This window comes from Euphorbia lathyris, chromosome 2 (assembly GCF_963576675.1).
Source record: "Euphorbia lathyris chromosome 2, ddEupLath1.1, whole genome shotgun sequence".
NCBI classification, from domain to species: domain Eukaryota; kingdom Viridiplantae; phylum Streptophyta; class Magnoliopsida; order Malpighiales; family Euphorbiaceae; genus Euphorbia; species Euphorbia lathyris.
The window spans coordinates 115,676,727-115,694,591 of NC_088911.1; the positions used below are offsets into that span (position 1 = coordinate 115,676,727).

General features: G+C 38.1%; 1 protein-coding gene across 1 annotated transcript; it reads left to right on the forward strand.

Annotated features, from left to right (window-relative positions):
• The first annotated feature begins 3,715 nt into the window (after nucleotides 1-3,715).
• On the forward strand, nucleotides 3,716-7,841 carry LOC136219587 (uncharacterized). The gene is made up of 6 exons (XM_066007046.1): nucleotides 3,716-4,167; nucleotides 5,844-6,144; nucleotides 6,651-6,809; nucleotides 6,937-7,232; nucleotides 7,331-7,568; nucleotides 7,730-7,841. The coding sequence occupies exons 1-5, from the start codon at nucleotides 3,970-3,972 to the stop codon at nucleotides 7,556-7,558; spliced, it is 1,182 nt and encodes a 393-aa protein (XP_065863118.1). The 5' UTR covers nucleotides 3,716-3,969; the 3' UTR covers nucleotides 7,559-7,568; nucleotides 7,730-7,841.
• Nucleotides 7,842-17,865: the final 10,024 nt, after the last annotated feature.

The window sequence follows — 17,865 nt, forward strand, 5'->3', positions numbered from 1 at the left end:
AAGCATCAGCGGGAAACAAAATGGTGAAGAGAAACGAAGCAGCAACATGCGATTTCAACCATTCAGAACCTCTAACAACCTCTCTCTACCAAAAACAAGTAATTTACAGCGTCGTTCTCATGGGTAGGAAGAAAAACGAAGATCGCAGCAAACGAAAGGTAAATAATCCTCATAATTTCGTTTCATACAGTACATTGTTGTGTAATTATATGATTTTACTGCAAATTTAGACAATGTGTTATGAAAAAACCCGTTTTGAGATGGTTATATGTGGAAATGGATGGATTTACAGTCGTTTGCTGTTGCTGCGGCAACAATGGTGTCACAATGGTGTCTGTTACATTTAATATGACAATGCGACAGATAACATAAGCTCGCGTTACATTTAACGCGACAACGCGATATAGTTTAGCTTATATTATCTGTTGCGTTATACGGAAACGCGACAACATGAAAACATGACAAATAATAGTTTATATAGTATGTCGCGTTATATGAGAATACGACATATTTTAGCTTATGTTACTTGTCGCGTCATATGAAAAAGCGATAACGCGACGAATTTTAATCCTTAAATTTTGTCTTGTTAATTGTGAACGCGACAACGCTATATATGCAGTATGATCAGAGGCAACAGAAAAGAACAATTAACAAGACACAATTTAAGGATTAAAATTCGTCGCGTTATCGCTTTTTCATATGACGCGACAAGTAACATAAGCTAAAATATGTCGTATAAGCTAAAATATGTCGTATTCTCATTTAACGCGACATACTATATAAACTATTATTTGTCATGTAAGAACAAAAAGAGGAAGACAGAGAAAAACTTCATGTACCCGTGTGCCATAAATTCGACAGTCCAAGTATCTAACAAATATAATTTGGCCTCGTGTAACGTTATCAGTAAAACATTGACCCCAAACAGTTATTTGGTTTCTGATGTTTGTCGCGTTATAATAAAATGCGACAGTCCATGGCTACTTTGGTTTGTCGTGTTATAATATAACGCGACAGTCTTAAAAGTACATTAATAACAATCATAAAGGTCTAGTAAGGATCATAAGATCATCCAATTATTCAGTACAATAAGGATCATAAGATCATTAAATAGTTTAGTATGATAACAATCATAATAAAAGTATAATAAGGATCATAAGATCATCAAATTAATCAATACAGTAACAATCATAATAAAAGTACAATAATGATCATAAGATCATCAAATTATTTAGTACAATAACAAACATAAAACATAAATTAAATATTCGATGGAATCGAGCAGCTTGCAGAACTTGAGATGTTACTTGGCATCCGAATCACATTTTGAAGTGGACAACGACAATTCAACCTGTTATGACCATAATTCCCACACCTGCTACATGTTGTGCAAACTACTTCTTCGCCTTGGGATGGTATTCTACGTTGACTCTTTGGTCGTCCCTTAAAAGGCTTGTTAAGTACTTTAGGGAGCAGAATTGTCATAGGGGGTTCGCAGATCATCCATTCTAGTTGGTGGCCAACTGGATATATAGACTCGGCCCATGCTAATTTGACTTTTTCATTCGTGTAGTAAGGATCAACCTACTGATATGCATCTGTTGTGCGAACTACATCCTTGTCATCTTCAATTGGTGCTACTCTTTTAAGAACTTTGTTTGGACCGTATGTCGACTGCATGGACATATGCAGATCAAATGAGGTTGCATCAACACCTACTGAAGTGTAAAATTTCTCTTTTAACTTTTGCAAATCAGTGTTAGTTGCAAAACAAAACGATTTTCCAATGTCCGTGTCACGATAGCATACATGGAACGGTTCCAGTCGACATACTTCTACATTTCACAAAAAAAAAACACATTAACAAACAAAACCCGATAATATTTCAAACATTACATATTGTCGCGTTATAATATAACGAGACAGTCCGTTAAACATTACATATTGTCGCATTATAATATAACGTGACAAAGTGACAGTCTGTTGGCCATTGATGTTTGTCACGTTATAATATAACGTGACAAAGTGACAGTCTGTTGGCTACTGATGTTTGTCACGTTATAATATAACGTGACAACGCAACAATATTGAAATGACTTTTCCATCGTCATGTTAGGTCACAACATTTCAATGCGAAAAGTGTCGGGAATTGCAGAGACATACTGGTTTACGCCATTTTCAACGACAATGCGAGTTCCAATGGGTTTCATAGGTTCGACATTAGAGTTAACTAAGCTAATTTCATTTCCATTTGACATATACATCAAGTATCCATCATCTTACAATATTGTATGAACTTGAAATTGAAATGTAGGTAATGATCAACACAAGACTTACTTGATTTTTGAATTGGAATGTTGGAAGAACAAAGCTTTCCCTCTTGGATTGTATTGTTCTCTAGATTGTTGTCTAAATTGTTATAGAAAATGAAGAGAAAGAAAAGAAGGGAAGAGGGAAACCGAGAAGAAGGAAAGAGGGAAACCAGTTCTCCAATTTTGTCTGCAGTAAAGGGAGAATGAGAAAAATGAGGGTATTTTTGTCCAAACGAGGTTAAAGTGTCTAGATTGGTAAGAAGTTGGAGAACTAGGCTAAATATATAAATGAGCTTTCAAATTGGTGCAGATTTGTAATTAACTCTACTATTAATATCAATACTATTAATATCAGTAAGACATGGTTAATTCTAAGAACGGTAATAATACTTAGTCTTTTTTATCATTCGAACTACATATTTTTGTCAGCATTTTAGAAAGAATTAAGATTCGTTTCAAATAATACTTCTATATGTTATTTGGGTAATTAGAAACAATAATATGTATTAAGAATGTTAGATATGATTAGACCAAAAAAAAAACAAAACAAAAAAAAATATAAACAATAAAAATGAAACTAAAGCACAAAATTAGACAAATCTAAGGTTTATATTAGCAAGGCAGATTTCGTCACTATTGACGATCGTCTCCCAGGATACAATAGAATATGCAAGCGAACTCTTACCGTGTGTAAATTCATTACCACCAGAGTAGAAAAATAAGAACAATGTAAACGTAAGCAGAAAATAGAGTATTTTTATTTTTCTAATTTCTCTAAATTTGATAGTTCCATTCTGTATAAATAGAACTCAGGACATGTCTGTTCACGAATGGACACAACTATTTATGAAGGGATGTGTTTGTTGGTATTTAAATTAATTTCACAATTTTATTCATTTTTCCCATCAATTGACACCTAAAAAGGAAATTTCAAACTCATTGTACATACCATCTACTCATCTTACTTCACCTGTATCACAGCATGTGATTAACGTCCCAACACAAAGAACCTTACATTTTAAGAAAGACAACCCGTCATTTGAGATATCTATTAGCAATGCATTGAATAAGAAAATGCGCGTAAAATACGTAATACCAAATAACTATTATATTTTTTCCCTTTGTTATTGTACGCATTTCTAACAGTTTTTTTTTTTAATAATAATACATATATATTTCATTAGCTAATCAGATATAAGTATATGATATATGAAAATAGTAAGGATTAAAAACCTTATCATATATAGACTAAAGCCTAATATAAAATCCACAAAGGGAAATAGAACGACTACAAAGAGCGAAAAAAAAAAAAAAAGACCAGGGTGCGTTCTAGTTATTTATTTAAAAGAGAAAATATGTATGTAAAATCGTCGAGTTATTGGGCTGGTTGAAAGCTGGAACTTGGCGAGCCCTATGCCCAAAATCTGAGTGTAAAAGTTTAAAATCCAATAATTCCAGAACTTCACCAACAAGACATCAACTCTGAAATTTGGATTAAGAAGATAGGGCATTGTCGTAGGCTGGCAGTGGCAGGAATTAACAAAATTCTGGAAATACAACCACGAAAAGGGAAACCCTTGAGAAATTTTCAGAGTCTTAATTCCAGAATCTGCATAACCTAATCAAAACAATTGCAGAAAAGAAAGATAGAAAGCAAATGGGGGGTTCATCAGAGACCAAATTCTTGCAAGAGCTCATAATATATGCGGCAAGTGCAGCTATAAGTTGTTTGATTTTATTCGCAGGGCTTAAACATCTTGACCCCAATCGCGAGGCCTCTAAGAAGGCCCTTGAACACAAGAAAGAAATCGCCAAGCGCTTGGGTCGTCCTCTCATCCAGACCAATCCCTATGAGGTGCTTTTGTTATTTACTTTCACAATCCCTCTTTTTCTCTATCCATTTTGTGCCTTTTTGGTTGTCTAATAGTCAAGGATTGTGTTTCTTTCTATGGTTATATTGGGGTTGAGTCATCTAATATGGGATACTCAACATGGGATTATAGAATATTCCTGGTTTTCTTGTCTTAGTATATGTTCGTATAAATTTTTCTATAGAATTGAAAATTATGGAAGATTTTAAATTGGCTTAGCTTACAATACACTATCATGAAGTTGAGTTTAGGCTTCGTTGCATTTTATGTGTTAAATGGCATACCTTTTTATCATGTGTATGTTCAATTTGGTTTTGCTTTTGAAAGGCATTCGATTCTTTCATAGATACGCCTATTGTCCATAATGTTGTACAAAGTAGTTTATTATATAAATTGAGCCAATGAAACTACTTTGCTATTTTTACCAACATTTTTTAAATTTTTATGAATTGGAGATCACACAGTACGAGCATTTTAGAGTGTCATTGAAGCAAGTATCTTCAGAGAGATCTTAACCGTCTTACAAAAAACTGTGGGAGGACAGACTACTATCCAAGATATTGCCATTCTGCTCTGCTATTAGGGGGATAACTGCAGTTACTATTAGACACCTTTTTGCCTCTCTGTAATGAAAGAGCTTTGTAGATGGCTTTCAAAAGTAACTGCTTGGATAGGAGAGCGTAAGAGCTCGCCCCAGCACATCAGTAACCTTAGATGAAAGATCGGATCTCAAAGCCCAGTTCATTGGCAATGCCTGTAACTTCACTTCCATTGATTTCTGTAGCTTGATCCACTGATTGATTGTGGCAAACCAACTATGTGAATGCTGTCTACCTTATGAACTGAATCACATCTTTTTCGTACTCCTAAAACATATTAACATTCCCTGCGTACTTTACTTTCTTTTCTATCTTTGTTCTCTCCCTCTTCCGATTGAGTTTAGTTCGCCCTTAGGGTCATAAGAGAGCTCACCTCTACTTCCTTTCCTTGCTTCAAAAGTTTCTTTGTCTGTCTGTTAATCGCTGCTTTAATCAATGTGGCTAGTCTTGTCTGCTTCTATACAGAAGTTCCTGCTTTAGAGATGCTTATTAAAGGTTTGCTTGGGTTCTTTTGGAGAATCAGTTGTGACTGCTGAAGCAACATTTTTTTGCTGATCGGATGTGATAAGTTGGAGAATATGGTTATTTATCTCTTTTGTCTCGTGAAGGAAAGCTCGTTGGTGGGTTTAAACAGGACTGGTGACCTGGAACAGGCTTGGTTACAGGTTTATAGGGTTAGCTCTCTTTGAGGGTTAGCTGATGGATATAGCATTTTATAGTGTCACTTGAACTTTAGATTGACTCCAACTTGCCTTGGAATCAGTATTCAGGCTGTAACAAGCCATTCCAGCTTTTGGTTGTATATGGATTACAAATTTTGTGTGAAAATAGCAAAGCAAAATTATATTAGATAAATATTTACTCTTTTTGGTTTATGGAAGGGCTGGAAAATTTGTGGTTTTGTACTTGATGGGCTGAAGTTCTGAATACAACACATGTTTGCTAGTATCTTTCATTATTTAAATGTTCTCTAAGATTTTATGATCAATCTCATAGTTGATGAATGTTTGGCCTTCTTTCAATGCCCTGTATTGTTAATTTCCATATTTTATATTTAACAGGATATAATAGCATGTGATGTGATCAATCCTGATTGCATTGATGTGGAATTTGATTCAATTGGAGGATTAGAAACCATCAAGCAAGCTTTATACGAACTGGTGATTCTTCCATTACGGAGACCTGAACTCTTTTGTTATGGAAAACTTCTTGGCCCTCAGAAAGGAGTCTTGTTATATGGACCACCAGGTACCGGTAAGACTATGCTTGCCAAAGCTATTGCAAGAGAGTCTGGAGCTGTGTTTATTAATGTAAGGATCTCCAATCTGATGAGCAAGTGGTTTGGTGATGCACAAAAGCTTGGTGAGTATACAACTTCTATTTGTATGACTTCTCTTGAATTTATTGCCTTCTCTTTTTTCCTTGGATTCAAAAGTTTATATGATTTAATGTATAGTTAAGAAAAAGTGAAGTTATTGTTATAGTTAACTCTTTGTTGGTGAAAGAGGAACAGTATGGTTAATAATGCTTAATATTTGGATGAAAAACCAAGAATGGTGTCAACATCCTTCTTTAAAATAAAGCCTGTATGAGATGATATCTCTAAACATGGTATGTTTTTTGCCTTTTTGGATTTGTAATAAACTTCAAATTATGGCAGCATTTCATATATTTCTTTGTTTTTTGATCTGAGGTTTGAGGAAAGGTTTTGTATTTGACCCTGCCTTCCTTCTCTGCCCTTTGATTAATGTCATATATTATGTGTTTCATGGCCTACAAAATGATTCGTTTGAGTCTAGAATTAAGTAAAGTATGTTAGTGGCTTCATAACCTGGTTCTCTGTTTGATTGTTTGCTATTTTGTTGCAGTTGCTGCTGTTTTTAGCCTGGCATATAAACTTCAGCCTGCTATCATATTTATTGATGAGGTTGACAGTTTCCTGGGGCAGCGTCGGGCAACAGATCATGAGGCATTAACAAATATGAAGACTGAGTTCATGGCTTTATGGGATGGGTTTACAACTGACCGTGAGTAATTTTTTGTACTCAAAACAAATTATGTTTTTCTTTCTTCTGGTACCATGTAAATTGTAATATGTGTTAGTCTGTGGGATTTATGAGTGTTGAGCAATTTTTTGATTTTCTATATGTATAGAGAATGCAAGAGTGATGGTTCTTGCCGCAACAAATCGGCCATCTGAACTTGATGAAGCAATACTTCGTCGCCTTCCCCAAGCTTTTGAGATTGGGATGCCTGATCGTGTAGAGAGGGCTGAAATATTAAAAGTTACTTTGAAGGGCGAGAAAGTGGAGGAAGGCATCGACTTTGACTATATAGCAAGCATGTGTGAAGGTTACACAGGTTCTGATCTGCTTGAACTATGCAAAAAAGCAGCTTACTTTCCAATCAGGGAATTACTGGAAGGGGAGAAGAAGGGGAAAAATTTCAGTGTAAGTATGAAGAAGTTTGAAATTCTTTTATTGTTCGTCTTATTATTACAAGTTATATGTTTGAATTTGTGATTGTGATTGTGTGTTTATACTTATAGACACCAAGAGCATTGTCGCAAAAAGATTTGGAGAAAGTAGTATCAACATCAACGAAAACAAGAGTGGCTGCAAATGAGTACACAAGGTCAAGTTCACAAGTGGGTGGAGGATGGTCTCCTAGGCAATCAGATGATGTTCAAGCCACAATTACTGAGCTATCTAAGCTTGTAGTTTCCCAAATCTTGAATCTGCAAGCGCCCGATACAGATGCTGCTCAGGACTCTTGAAATTCATGCCGTACGTTGGTTCTGTATTCTACTATTTCTTCAGATATCTATCCTGTAGTGTAACAAATACTATAATTCTTGTTATCAACAGTGGTATAAAAGCTCTAGGATTTATAGGATTTTCTACATAAAAGAAGAGTGCTTGCTTGATTTTTTTGTTTGTTTTTGCAGAATGTGCCGTCATAAAAGCAGCCTACATAGATAGCTCTTCTTTTGTTATTAGGGATACCGCCCAAGAGAAAAATACTGATTTTAATTCAGATATTCTTCATGCTTATTCTTATTTTCTGGTTTTTTATATTTATTTTACGATGTATATAGTAATGTAGTAAAGTACAACGTTTGCCTTGTTTAGTTGTTTGTCTAGGCAAAAGCTTATCCAACAACTCAAAAGTTTCAACACTGTTCAGTTTGACCACACTTGTGCTATCATTATATCTTTATTCTCTCTCCCTTACATGAAGGTTTGAAGCAAAAGCAATATTTTTATTAAACACTTTTTTTGCCACTAAAGCTTACCAAATAAGCTCAAATAGTATTTTAATCCTTATAATAAATAAATACATGGAAAGAGAGAGGGAGAGTGCAGCCAGCAAAACTTAATTAGTAGGGAGCATTTTGCACGTGAAACGGCACCAATAATATATATGGCCAGCTACCAGACAGATCTCGAGAACTTCTATGATAGACCGGGTGCAATGAACGCGGCCAATGAAAAAAGAGAATCATGCTATCTCATTGGGAGATGATTGATGTAAGGAAAGAAATTGTATAATTGCCATGTTTCTATTGGCAAGGCCCAATGGACCGGGACCATAATACAATTTCTCGACAGATCTCTTCAAAAATTTTTTTTTTATCAAAAAGTGTTAATTCATTTTTTGGGGAAAGTTTAGATTTACCTCAGCATACAAGGAATGATATTAAAAAACCTGTTAAACAAATCTGCCACATATAAATGTTACAAATAAACCTTTAAAATATTTTTTATGTTAATAATATAGTTACAAATTATCTACCAAAATATACAAAACTATATCAATAAATTTATTTGAAATATCTTTTATATATATATATATATAAAGGTAAATTTGATCTTGTTTAAAAATATTAAGAACAAATTCGTATTATTTTGTATGTTAGAGATAAATGTGTACTTCAGAAGAAATGATAGAGTGAAAGGTATGATATACATATATATTGAAAAAATGATGGTTGATTTTTGTATAAAACACAATTGAAGATTGATTGTAAAGGGTGAGAGGTTGTAAAATTGGACCGGCACATACGAGTATATTATCATATGTAATGTATCCAAATAATATAATACTACTCTTATTCAAGCGGCTGCATTTTGAAAAATCAATATTCTTTTGAATACTCGACTGATTGCTTTCTATTTTTTTTTTTTTTTGTAAGAAGGGAAGAAAAAAAAAAACAAACAAAAACCTAATCCGGGATCAGTCTAGGAAGACTGATCCCAATCCTATCCTCAAGAAGAGAAGGTAACAGAAAAGAAGGAGGAACGGAAAGGGTAGAAACACCTAACATCCCCCCATGCCCAGCAGCTGCCAAGCGATCCGCCACGCGGTTTTGCTCCCTATAAATATGGGAGAAGGTAAGAGAATCGAAGGCAGGACGAAGCCTCAAGATGGCTTTAATGAGATTCTGACTCTTAAGACAAACAGCCTGTCTATCCGAAATCCTGTTGATAGCCTCCAAATTGTCAGACTCCACCGAAAGTCTTTTAACACCCATGCGAATGGCGAGTTTAATGCCAGACAAGATCCCCCAGAGCTCTACAGTAAAGGAGGAGCCCGTACCTAAGTTATGGGTAAACCCAGCCAGCCAGGCGCCACCAGCATCCCGAAGAACTCCACCAGCAGCAATTCTGCCATTACTAAGGCAGGAGCCATCCGTATTCAACTTGACAACCACTTCCCTGGGCTTCCTCCAACCAACTAACTGGACCTCTTTAACCGGGGAGGGGTGAACCAGGGGCTCTCCTTCAAAACTCTTTGTAATAACAGAGAGTTTTTTCGAGAAGTAAAACCGGAGGTCAGGAATAAAGACAGTCTTCTCAGCAAATAACTCTTCATTCCTCCATTTCCACATTTGGTAACAAATAATAGCGAAGAGAATAGCCCCGTGCTCCATACTGGCCAACAAATTCCCATTAACGCCTTCAGAGAACCAGTCAATATCAGAGAACCCCATAAAGGAAGGAAGGATGTGGTGAGGAAGGACCCCTTCCCAAACCTTTCTACTATTCGGGCAATCCCTCAAAGCATGGCACAAGGTTTCCACATGGCCGCTGCATCTGCTACAGGCACCAGATACAGCCAAGTGCCTTCTGTGTCTATCTGCATTCGTGAGGAGCCTGTCTTTGACTCCCAGCCATAGGAAACTCCTAATGCGGTAGGGGACTTTGAGGGCCCAAATGGACTTCCAAATTTCCAAAGGAGGATCAGCCCTATTAGGGGTAAAAGCTTCATAGGCCGATTTGCAAGAATAAGAACCATTATTAGTCAAGGCCCAGCAGTGTCTGTCCTTATCCTCCTCCTGATTACTAATCTTCACACCTCTAATATTAAGGAGGGTCTCCAGGCTAAGAAAGGAGTCGAACTTAGACCAGATCCAGTCTCCCTCCGAGTCCACCACATCAGCAATTCTCCAGGAGAGGAGATCATTCGGCGGAGGGGCGATGCACACCTCAATCAACGGTTTGTCACCAATCCAGGTGTCATACCAGAAACTAATGGATCTCCCATTACCCACCTCCAAGCCAATCCCCGTACAGAACTCAGCAAAAACAGCACTAAGCCCTTTCCAAAGGAAGGAACAGCTGACAACCCTCTCCTTCGGGCCACCAAAGATTCTATCTTTCCTATACTTGCCGCACAGAAGACGAACCCAAAGGGAGGAGGGGGATTGCCACATTCTCCAAAGAAGCTTCATTAACAGGACTTTATTATTGTCCTTAGCTTGCCTTATACCAAGACCCCCCTTGCTCTTAGGCTGGCAGGCTTCCTTCCAAGGGACCAGGTGAATCTTCCTCCCATCCCCAGACTCTCCCCACAGAAAACGCCGATTAATTTTATCAAGGTCGTTGAGGACCGGCTCAGGGAGCTTACAGGCTTGCATGATGTGATTTGGAGCAGCGCAGTTGATAGACTGGATTAAAGTAAGGCGACTTGCAAGGGAAAGAGAATTAGCTTTCCAGCTAGCACACAAACCGTTAGATTTGTCCAAAATGTCTTTAAAAGAGGCTTTGGACACCCTGTCACTATGAAGAGGGACCCCAAGGTATTTCCCAAACGATTGAGTCAGGGGAATGCCAGACATCTCACTCAGTCTTCTACACAAGCTATTATCCATATTCTTGGAACAAAGCATACGGGATTTATGGATGTTAATCTTCTGGCCAGAAGCCTCACAAAAGCAGTCGAGGATATTCATCACAACCTTAATTTGTTCCTCATTACCCTCCACAAAAAGCATGACATCATCAGTAAAGAGTAAATGGGTAACAAGGGGGCAATGTCTGTTGATGGAAATAGGGTGGAGAGTCCCTTTGCTCACCGCCTCTTGGATCAGGTGAGACAATCTTTCCATGGCAATAACAAAAAGGAAGGGGCTCATAGGATCCCCTTGACGAATACCCCTGGATGGAGAGAACTCATCCGACATATCCCCATTGATCATAACCTGGAAAACAGGAGAGGAGATACACTTTCCAATCAAATTCCTCCAGTTCTCCGGGATACCAGCTTTGGCTAAACTATCCAGAAGAAAGCTCCAGTTCAACCTATCATAGGCTTTCTCCAGATCCAGCTTGAGAGCCACGATCCCTTTCTTGCCTTTCTTAATCTTCATAGAATGGACAACCTCCTGGGCAATAACAACGTTATCCATCAATTGTCTTCCAGGAACAAAGCTCCCTTGATTTTGGCTGATAATATCCGGAAGGATCTTCCGGATTCTATTAGCCACAATCTTAGTAATAGCTTTATACAAGACATTACAAATACTGATGGATCTCATCTGGAGAAAGGAAGAAGGCTTGGCAACCTTAGGAATCAAGACAAGGAGGGTTTTATTAACCAAACTGATATCGTTCGAACCACTAAAGACACCTAACACAAAGCTGTATATACCCTCTTTAACAGTGTCCCAGTGTTTATGATAGAAACTAGCGGGGATACCATCAATACCAGGAGCCTTAGTGGAACCGATGCTGGAGAAGGCCAGATCAATCTCTTTAAGCTCAATGGGATGGAAAGCATTATTAATAGCATCCTCCCCCAAACGAGGAAAGGAAATGCCAAAGTGGGCACTCTCTAGGTCCACAGCTTCCTCTCTGAACAGGTCCTTGTAGAAATCAAGGGCAAGGCGCCGAATGTCCTCCTCCTCAAAAATCCACTCACCACTGGCATCTTTAATAGCCTCGATCCTATTTCGCTGTCTCCTAATGATCGTTGAGAGGTGAAAAAACCTGGTATTCCGGTCCCCGTCTTGAATCCAAGCCTTCCTAGATTTCTGGAACCACAGAAGCTCTTCCTGTCTAAGCACAGCTTCCAACTCGTTCTGAAGAGCTCTTAGGTGACCATTCAGGCTATGATCAAAACGAACCTCCAAGCAACGCTGAACACCTTCCATTCTCCTCAAGAGTTTGTTCTTCCTCCTGATAATATGACCAAAAGTATTTTTATTCCAAACAGCCACATTCCTCCTGAATTCCTCAGTAGCGAGGAGAACATCAGAGTGGGGATGCCAATTGCTTTTAACGAAATCCTTAAACTCGGGATGAGACTCCCAAGCCACCAGATACCTAAAAGGTCTATTACCTTTCAGCCGATTTCCTTTGACCAAATTAATGAGGATAGGGCAATGGTCTGAGTGACGGAAAGGGAGATTAAGTACCTTGACCTCAGGAAACCTATAAATCGCTGCAACATTAGCATACACCTTATCCAACCTAACAAACACACTATTCCTTTTCCAGGTAAATTTGTGGCCAGCAGCACCTAGGTCCGAAAGCCCGCACATATCCATACTTTGCTTATGATTAAGACACCGGTTCACATAATGATTACTCCCTCCTCTCTGATCACTCAAGAGGGCAATGTCATTAAAATCCCCGGCAACCAACCACGCCTCCACCATGTTAGAGCTAAAAGAATGAAGGATCTCCCACAGCCTTCTTCGGTTAGTCGAAACAGGATCAGCATAGACGAAGGTAATAAAGAAGGGTTTATTACCCGGGTAACACACCTTACTATGGATGAATTGACTGTCCATAGTAACAATATCAATATTGACTTGACCTGGCTTCCAAAAGAGCCAAATCCCCCCTGCCCGGCCAGTAGCCTCCGACCTGACGCAATTCCAATTCTTAAACTTTCTAACCACCTCATCTGCTTTGGCTCCACTAACCTTGGTCTCAAGAAGGACAAAGCAGGAAGGGTTAAACTGTTTAATGAGATCATTGACATGAATGCGGGTAGCCTTGCTCGCCGCACCTCTAACATTCCAAACGAAGAAATCCATCAGAGGGGGAGACTACAGACGCAGGCCCAAACCCTAGATCAGGTATTTGTTTGGGGCTCCGGAGAGCCTAGATTCTCAAATTTGGCAATTCTTTTAAATTGAAATCATATTGTAATTATTTTAAATAGAAAGTTAATTGCACCTGGTTTTTCATTATGCTGACAATTCATGTACCTTTTTGTTCGTATGTACATGTGCCCTGAGATGGCGCTCACTGAAATTTCTTTTTATCATTCAATATTAATTAATTAAAATATCACCAGAAATATATATTAATTAATTAAAATATCACCAGAAATATATTTTACAGATCAAATGCATAAATAGTCATATCACCAAACTTAATTTTTAATATATCATTATTCTTTATATATTATGATTTTATACTATAATTTAAAAATTCTAGACTCCAATTAATAAATTATAAACCCTAGAAAATATATTCTGGACTTCTAATTTATAAATTATAATCTTTAAAATATATTAAAAGTACCAATTTTACTAATTTGATATAATCCAAAATTATAATTTGACATAGTTATAAATAGTTTTTAAAAGATGAATTTCTGTGTAATTTTCCTTTTTTTAAAAGAATAATTATCAATTCTAATCTAATTACAAATATTGATCAGTAAAATATAGGAAAAATTGATTAGTTACATGATCAAGCCCAACAGGCTCACTTTTAAGTCAAACCCATGTAAAGGATAAACCACATAAACTCTTCTAAAAGGAGAATTGAAATAATTGAGAATGAGATTGGATTGAATATATATATTACTCTCAATTTTTTCGATTACTAACTTGACCATCAAAGTGTCTCAGGGACCATTTCCAGCACATGAGGAGAATCAACCGACATGAACCGTTCGAAGATTCCACTTTCTTATTATTTCATACGGTGAATGTGGAGTAACAAACGACTCTCATCATTTACTGTAACTTCCTTCTGCGAAGATATACTCAATGTTGGACAAGCAACCAACTCCCATATCGGTTAAAGAAATGTTAAAACCTCCTGATCAGGGCGTCAAGCTCCCAGTAGGAAGAAGCCCACCTAAGCCTAAAGGGTTAACATCAGAACCTTGGCCCTTTGCTCACAGAGGTCGATTCTGATGAAGAGGCTTTCGAACCCTCAGCACAGCTCATCAACATGATTAGGAGTTTTCAAACAACACATGCGGTGCAAATGGTGGCCCAAATAAAAATCATTGAGCAACAACAAGCCCTCTAAATGGAAAACACCAAGATCTTGGAATTCATAAAAGGCCAAGCGAGCCCACAACAGTGACCTATGGTATCAACTTCTCAAGCACCAATGATGGTAATCCCAACCTTGCTCGCCGAAGTCACCCCACCTACATCACTTCCCATCCAATCTCCAGTGATGGCCCCATAGCCTGTCGGTCAGGTTCCCCAAGTTATGCAATCAGTGGTCATTCTAGCACTAGTTTCCATGCCCCCCCGCAGAATGTCGAAGAGCTACTGGAATCCAAGATCCAAGTGTTCATTGATAAGTGGGCCTTAGGCATAGTTATGGGGGAACATCACATCAAGCAAAACCCCACTCGTACATCGCATTATTGAAACTCGGTTTCCCAATGATTCGAAAACCCATAAGCTCGCTTTCTACTCCACCATTGAGGACCCAATGACCATATTGCCTCATTTATGAGCATTATAAACTTATATTCGAAGGATGAGGACATTATGTCTAAAGTCTTTCCCACTACCTTGTACGGAAGTGCGTAAGAATGGTACATAGGTTTGGCTCCTGAATCCATTTCACTCATTTGACCTACTCAAAGACATTTTCCTCTCCCGTTTCGCGGCTACGACCAAGGTTAGGAGAGTCAGCTCAAATTTAAACTATATGCGGTTTGGCTGCATTGACTGAGCCACTCTCAAGCTGGAACCGGGCGGCCTTTGGGAATGTTAATAGCAGAAAGTAGAGTTTGATCCTCAGGATTGAGGGTGTGTGGAGACTTTTGGCAAGTACAACAAACAATAGGTTACTCCGGATGGAAGAAAAGATTAACATAGAACTTGATGATGTTCTAGGGTATGAGGAAATTATGTGGTACCAAAAATCGTGGGTTAAATGGCTCTACTTTGTTGATTGGAATATGACCTTTTTTCACACTTATACTCTTATCAAGCACATGAGAAATAAGATTGAAGGATTGAAATGAGAATGGTGTGTGGGTTTGGTATCATATTAAGCTCTAGGATATAATAATCGTTTTTTTTTGGGACAGTGTACATGGAAGAAAACCTTGATTGTCCTATGCTCTATACGTCTAATGGTTTTTCGATTCATGGGGGGTAGAATAGTAGGGAGCTCTTCCGCCCGTTTGAAGCTACAGAAGTGCAACATGCTATCTTTAGCATAGATCCATACAAGGCCTCGGGGCCGAATGCGTTCTAAGCCATCTTCTTTCATCATCTCTAGAATAGTGTTGGCTCTCAAGTTAGTACTGCTATCTCTGACATTTTAAATTCGGGAGCTATGATTGATTCTTGGAGTGAGACCTTTATCACCATCATACCAACATCATGGGGGAGTTTGTTGAAACACCTTTACACATGATTTTGATTTGACAAAATTATTCCCATGATTAAAACGATTAAATTTAAGTGTTTTGATTTAATTGTACTAATGTGTTTGTTCAATTTTGAGTAAGTTAACTAACGAGAACAGGAACTGAAAGTCTATAAAAGAAAGACAGAACAAAGTCAGCCTAAGCAAGTCACACATCAGAAGCTGAGTAGAATGCAAGTCAGCTTTGCTAAAGAAATGTCTTCTTCAGAAAAGCTTGAAGGCGAAGCCGCTGAATCAAGCTGAGTAATAATCAAGTCAGCATCAATGATCCATCAACTTGCAAGACAAGATCTGAAAAATGTCTGAAACAAATCAGAAGCCTAAAAAATCCATCTTAAGGACCTTTTCGAGACGCATGGACCATCTGACTTTTGCTAGAAGACAAACCTGGTGTAAGAAGACAAATCTGGCATAAGAAGATAAATCTGGCACCTGTCCAAAACAGAAGACAGGATTGGCCTGCAGCTCTGGAAGCTGACCACGTGATGACGAAGAAGACCGTTTTCCAACAACGGCTATGTCAGAATTCAAATCATTGAAGCCACAAGATTGCTATATAAAGGCCAAATCATCACTTGGATAAAAGACACACATACAAGAGATATAGACAGACAATAAAATCTTCGCTAAGTCAAAGATCCAAAAATAGAAACTGTCTGAAAAGAAAAAAAAACAAGCTCTTACACCAAACTCCAATCATTGTGTAAAAGTCTAGATTGATTCAGTAATCTAAAGTGTTTTTTGTTGTATTAAGAACAACTTCTTATCATTTGTAAAAGGTTAGAAAGGTGAAGCTGAGTACTCGGTTATAGTACTCAGTGGTAGAGAGAAGCAGAATATTCGGTTATAGTATTCAGTGGTAGATAGGATTGAGTAGATGAATAGAGGATGGTACTCTTGCATACTCAGTTGCTATTGTAAAAGGTTTGTGCTCTACCTTTAAAGAGCTCAGTAGAGGATTGAAAAATCTCGGAGGGATTCCGGAGACTGGACGTATGCGGAGAGGCCGAACCAGGATAAGTCTGCTGAGTAACTTCTAACACTTTCTCTTGATATATATATATATATATATATATATATATATATATATGTGTGTGTGTGTGTGTGTGTGTGTGTGTGTGTGTTTCTTGTTTAAAATTACTCAGTAAATAATCTGTACAAGCTGAAGCTGAGTAATCTGAGTGCTGAGTTGGAAACTGACTTAAGTGTTACTTCCCAACTCGCAACTGAAACAGCTCTAGTCAGCATCTGATTAAAGCTGTCTCACACCACACTCAGCCTTGCTGACCTGAAACTAAGTTAAAATATCAAACATTCAATTAACTCAGCATTATTAAGCGAAAAAGTTATATTAGTTCCTAACCCCCCCTTGGAACTAATCTTATTACGTTACACGGGACCAACAGTAATGACACTAAAAATGAGTCTAGTTAGCTGGGAAGGGGTTTGCAAGCCGAAGGCTTAAGGAGGTTTGGGTATACGTTGCACCCGCGATATGAACCTTGCTCTTCTCGGGAAGCTGAGTTGGAAGATTTTAGTGGATGTGGATAATCTCTTGGTAAGGGTTCTGAGAGAAAAAATATTGCAAGAATAAATCTGGATTGGAAATTTTTATTCCGAAGAGTGGGGAGTCGGTTGTCTGCCATAGCATTGTGGTGGGTTCTGAGTGTTGTGCAAATGTGTGGGGCGGGTCCTTAGGAATGAAAGGGATACTAATTTCTGGAAAGAGAGTTGGTGCGGGAATAAACCTTTGATTGAACTTGCTATCACAGAGGTCGGGCTGGAGCTGCAGTCGTTGGATGTAGCTAGCTATCGCACGATATATAATTGTTAGAACTTGAGCCTGTTTGCTCACTTCCTCCCTGTGATTATGGTTTTTGTAATGGCTTCGTACTTGGTGTTCCCGGAAACCAAGAATTCGGATAGCTGGTACTATAACTCTTCAGCGACGAAAGACTATTCTACTACAGCATGCTATAATGCGCTTTAGAAAGACACAGAGCCTCCTCTGATCATAGATTTGTCGCTAGTTTGGCGCATTGGGGTGCTGGAGCGGATTTGAACCTTCCTTTAGCTGCTCACTCGGGACAGCCTGATGACGAACATCCACAGGAAATGATGGCATCTAATACTGGTTAGCGGGTGTAAATCGTGT

Bases quoted from the DNA above. Each gene is read 5' to 3' on its own strand.
- LOC136219587 (XM_066007046.1), top strand. From the start codon at position 3,970: ATGGGGGGTTCATCAGAGACCAAATTCTTGCAAGAGCTCATAATATAT. The intron at 6,145-6,650 runs GTGAGTATACAA...ATTTTGTTGCAG, and splicing joins TGGTGATGCACAAAAGCTTG to TTGCTGCTGTTTTTAGCCTG. The intron at 7,233-7,330 runs GTAAGTATGAAG...TTATACTTATAG, and splicing joins AGAAGGGGAAAAATTTCAGT to ACACCAAGAGCATTGTCGCA.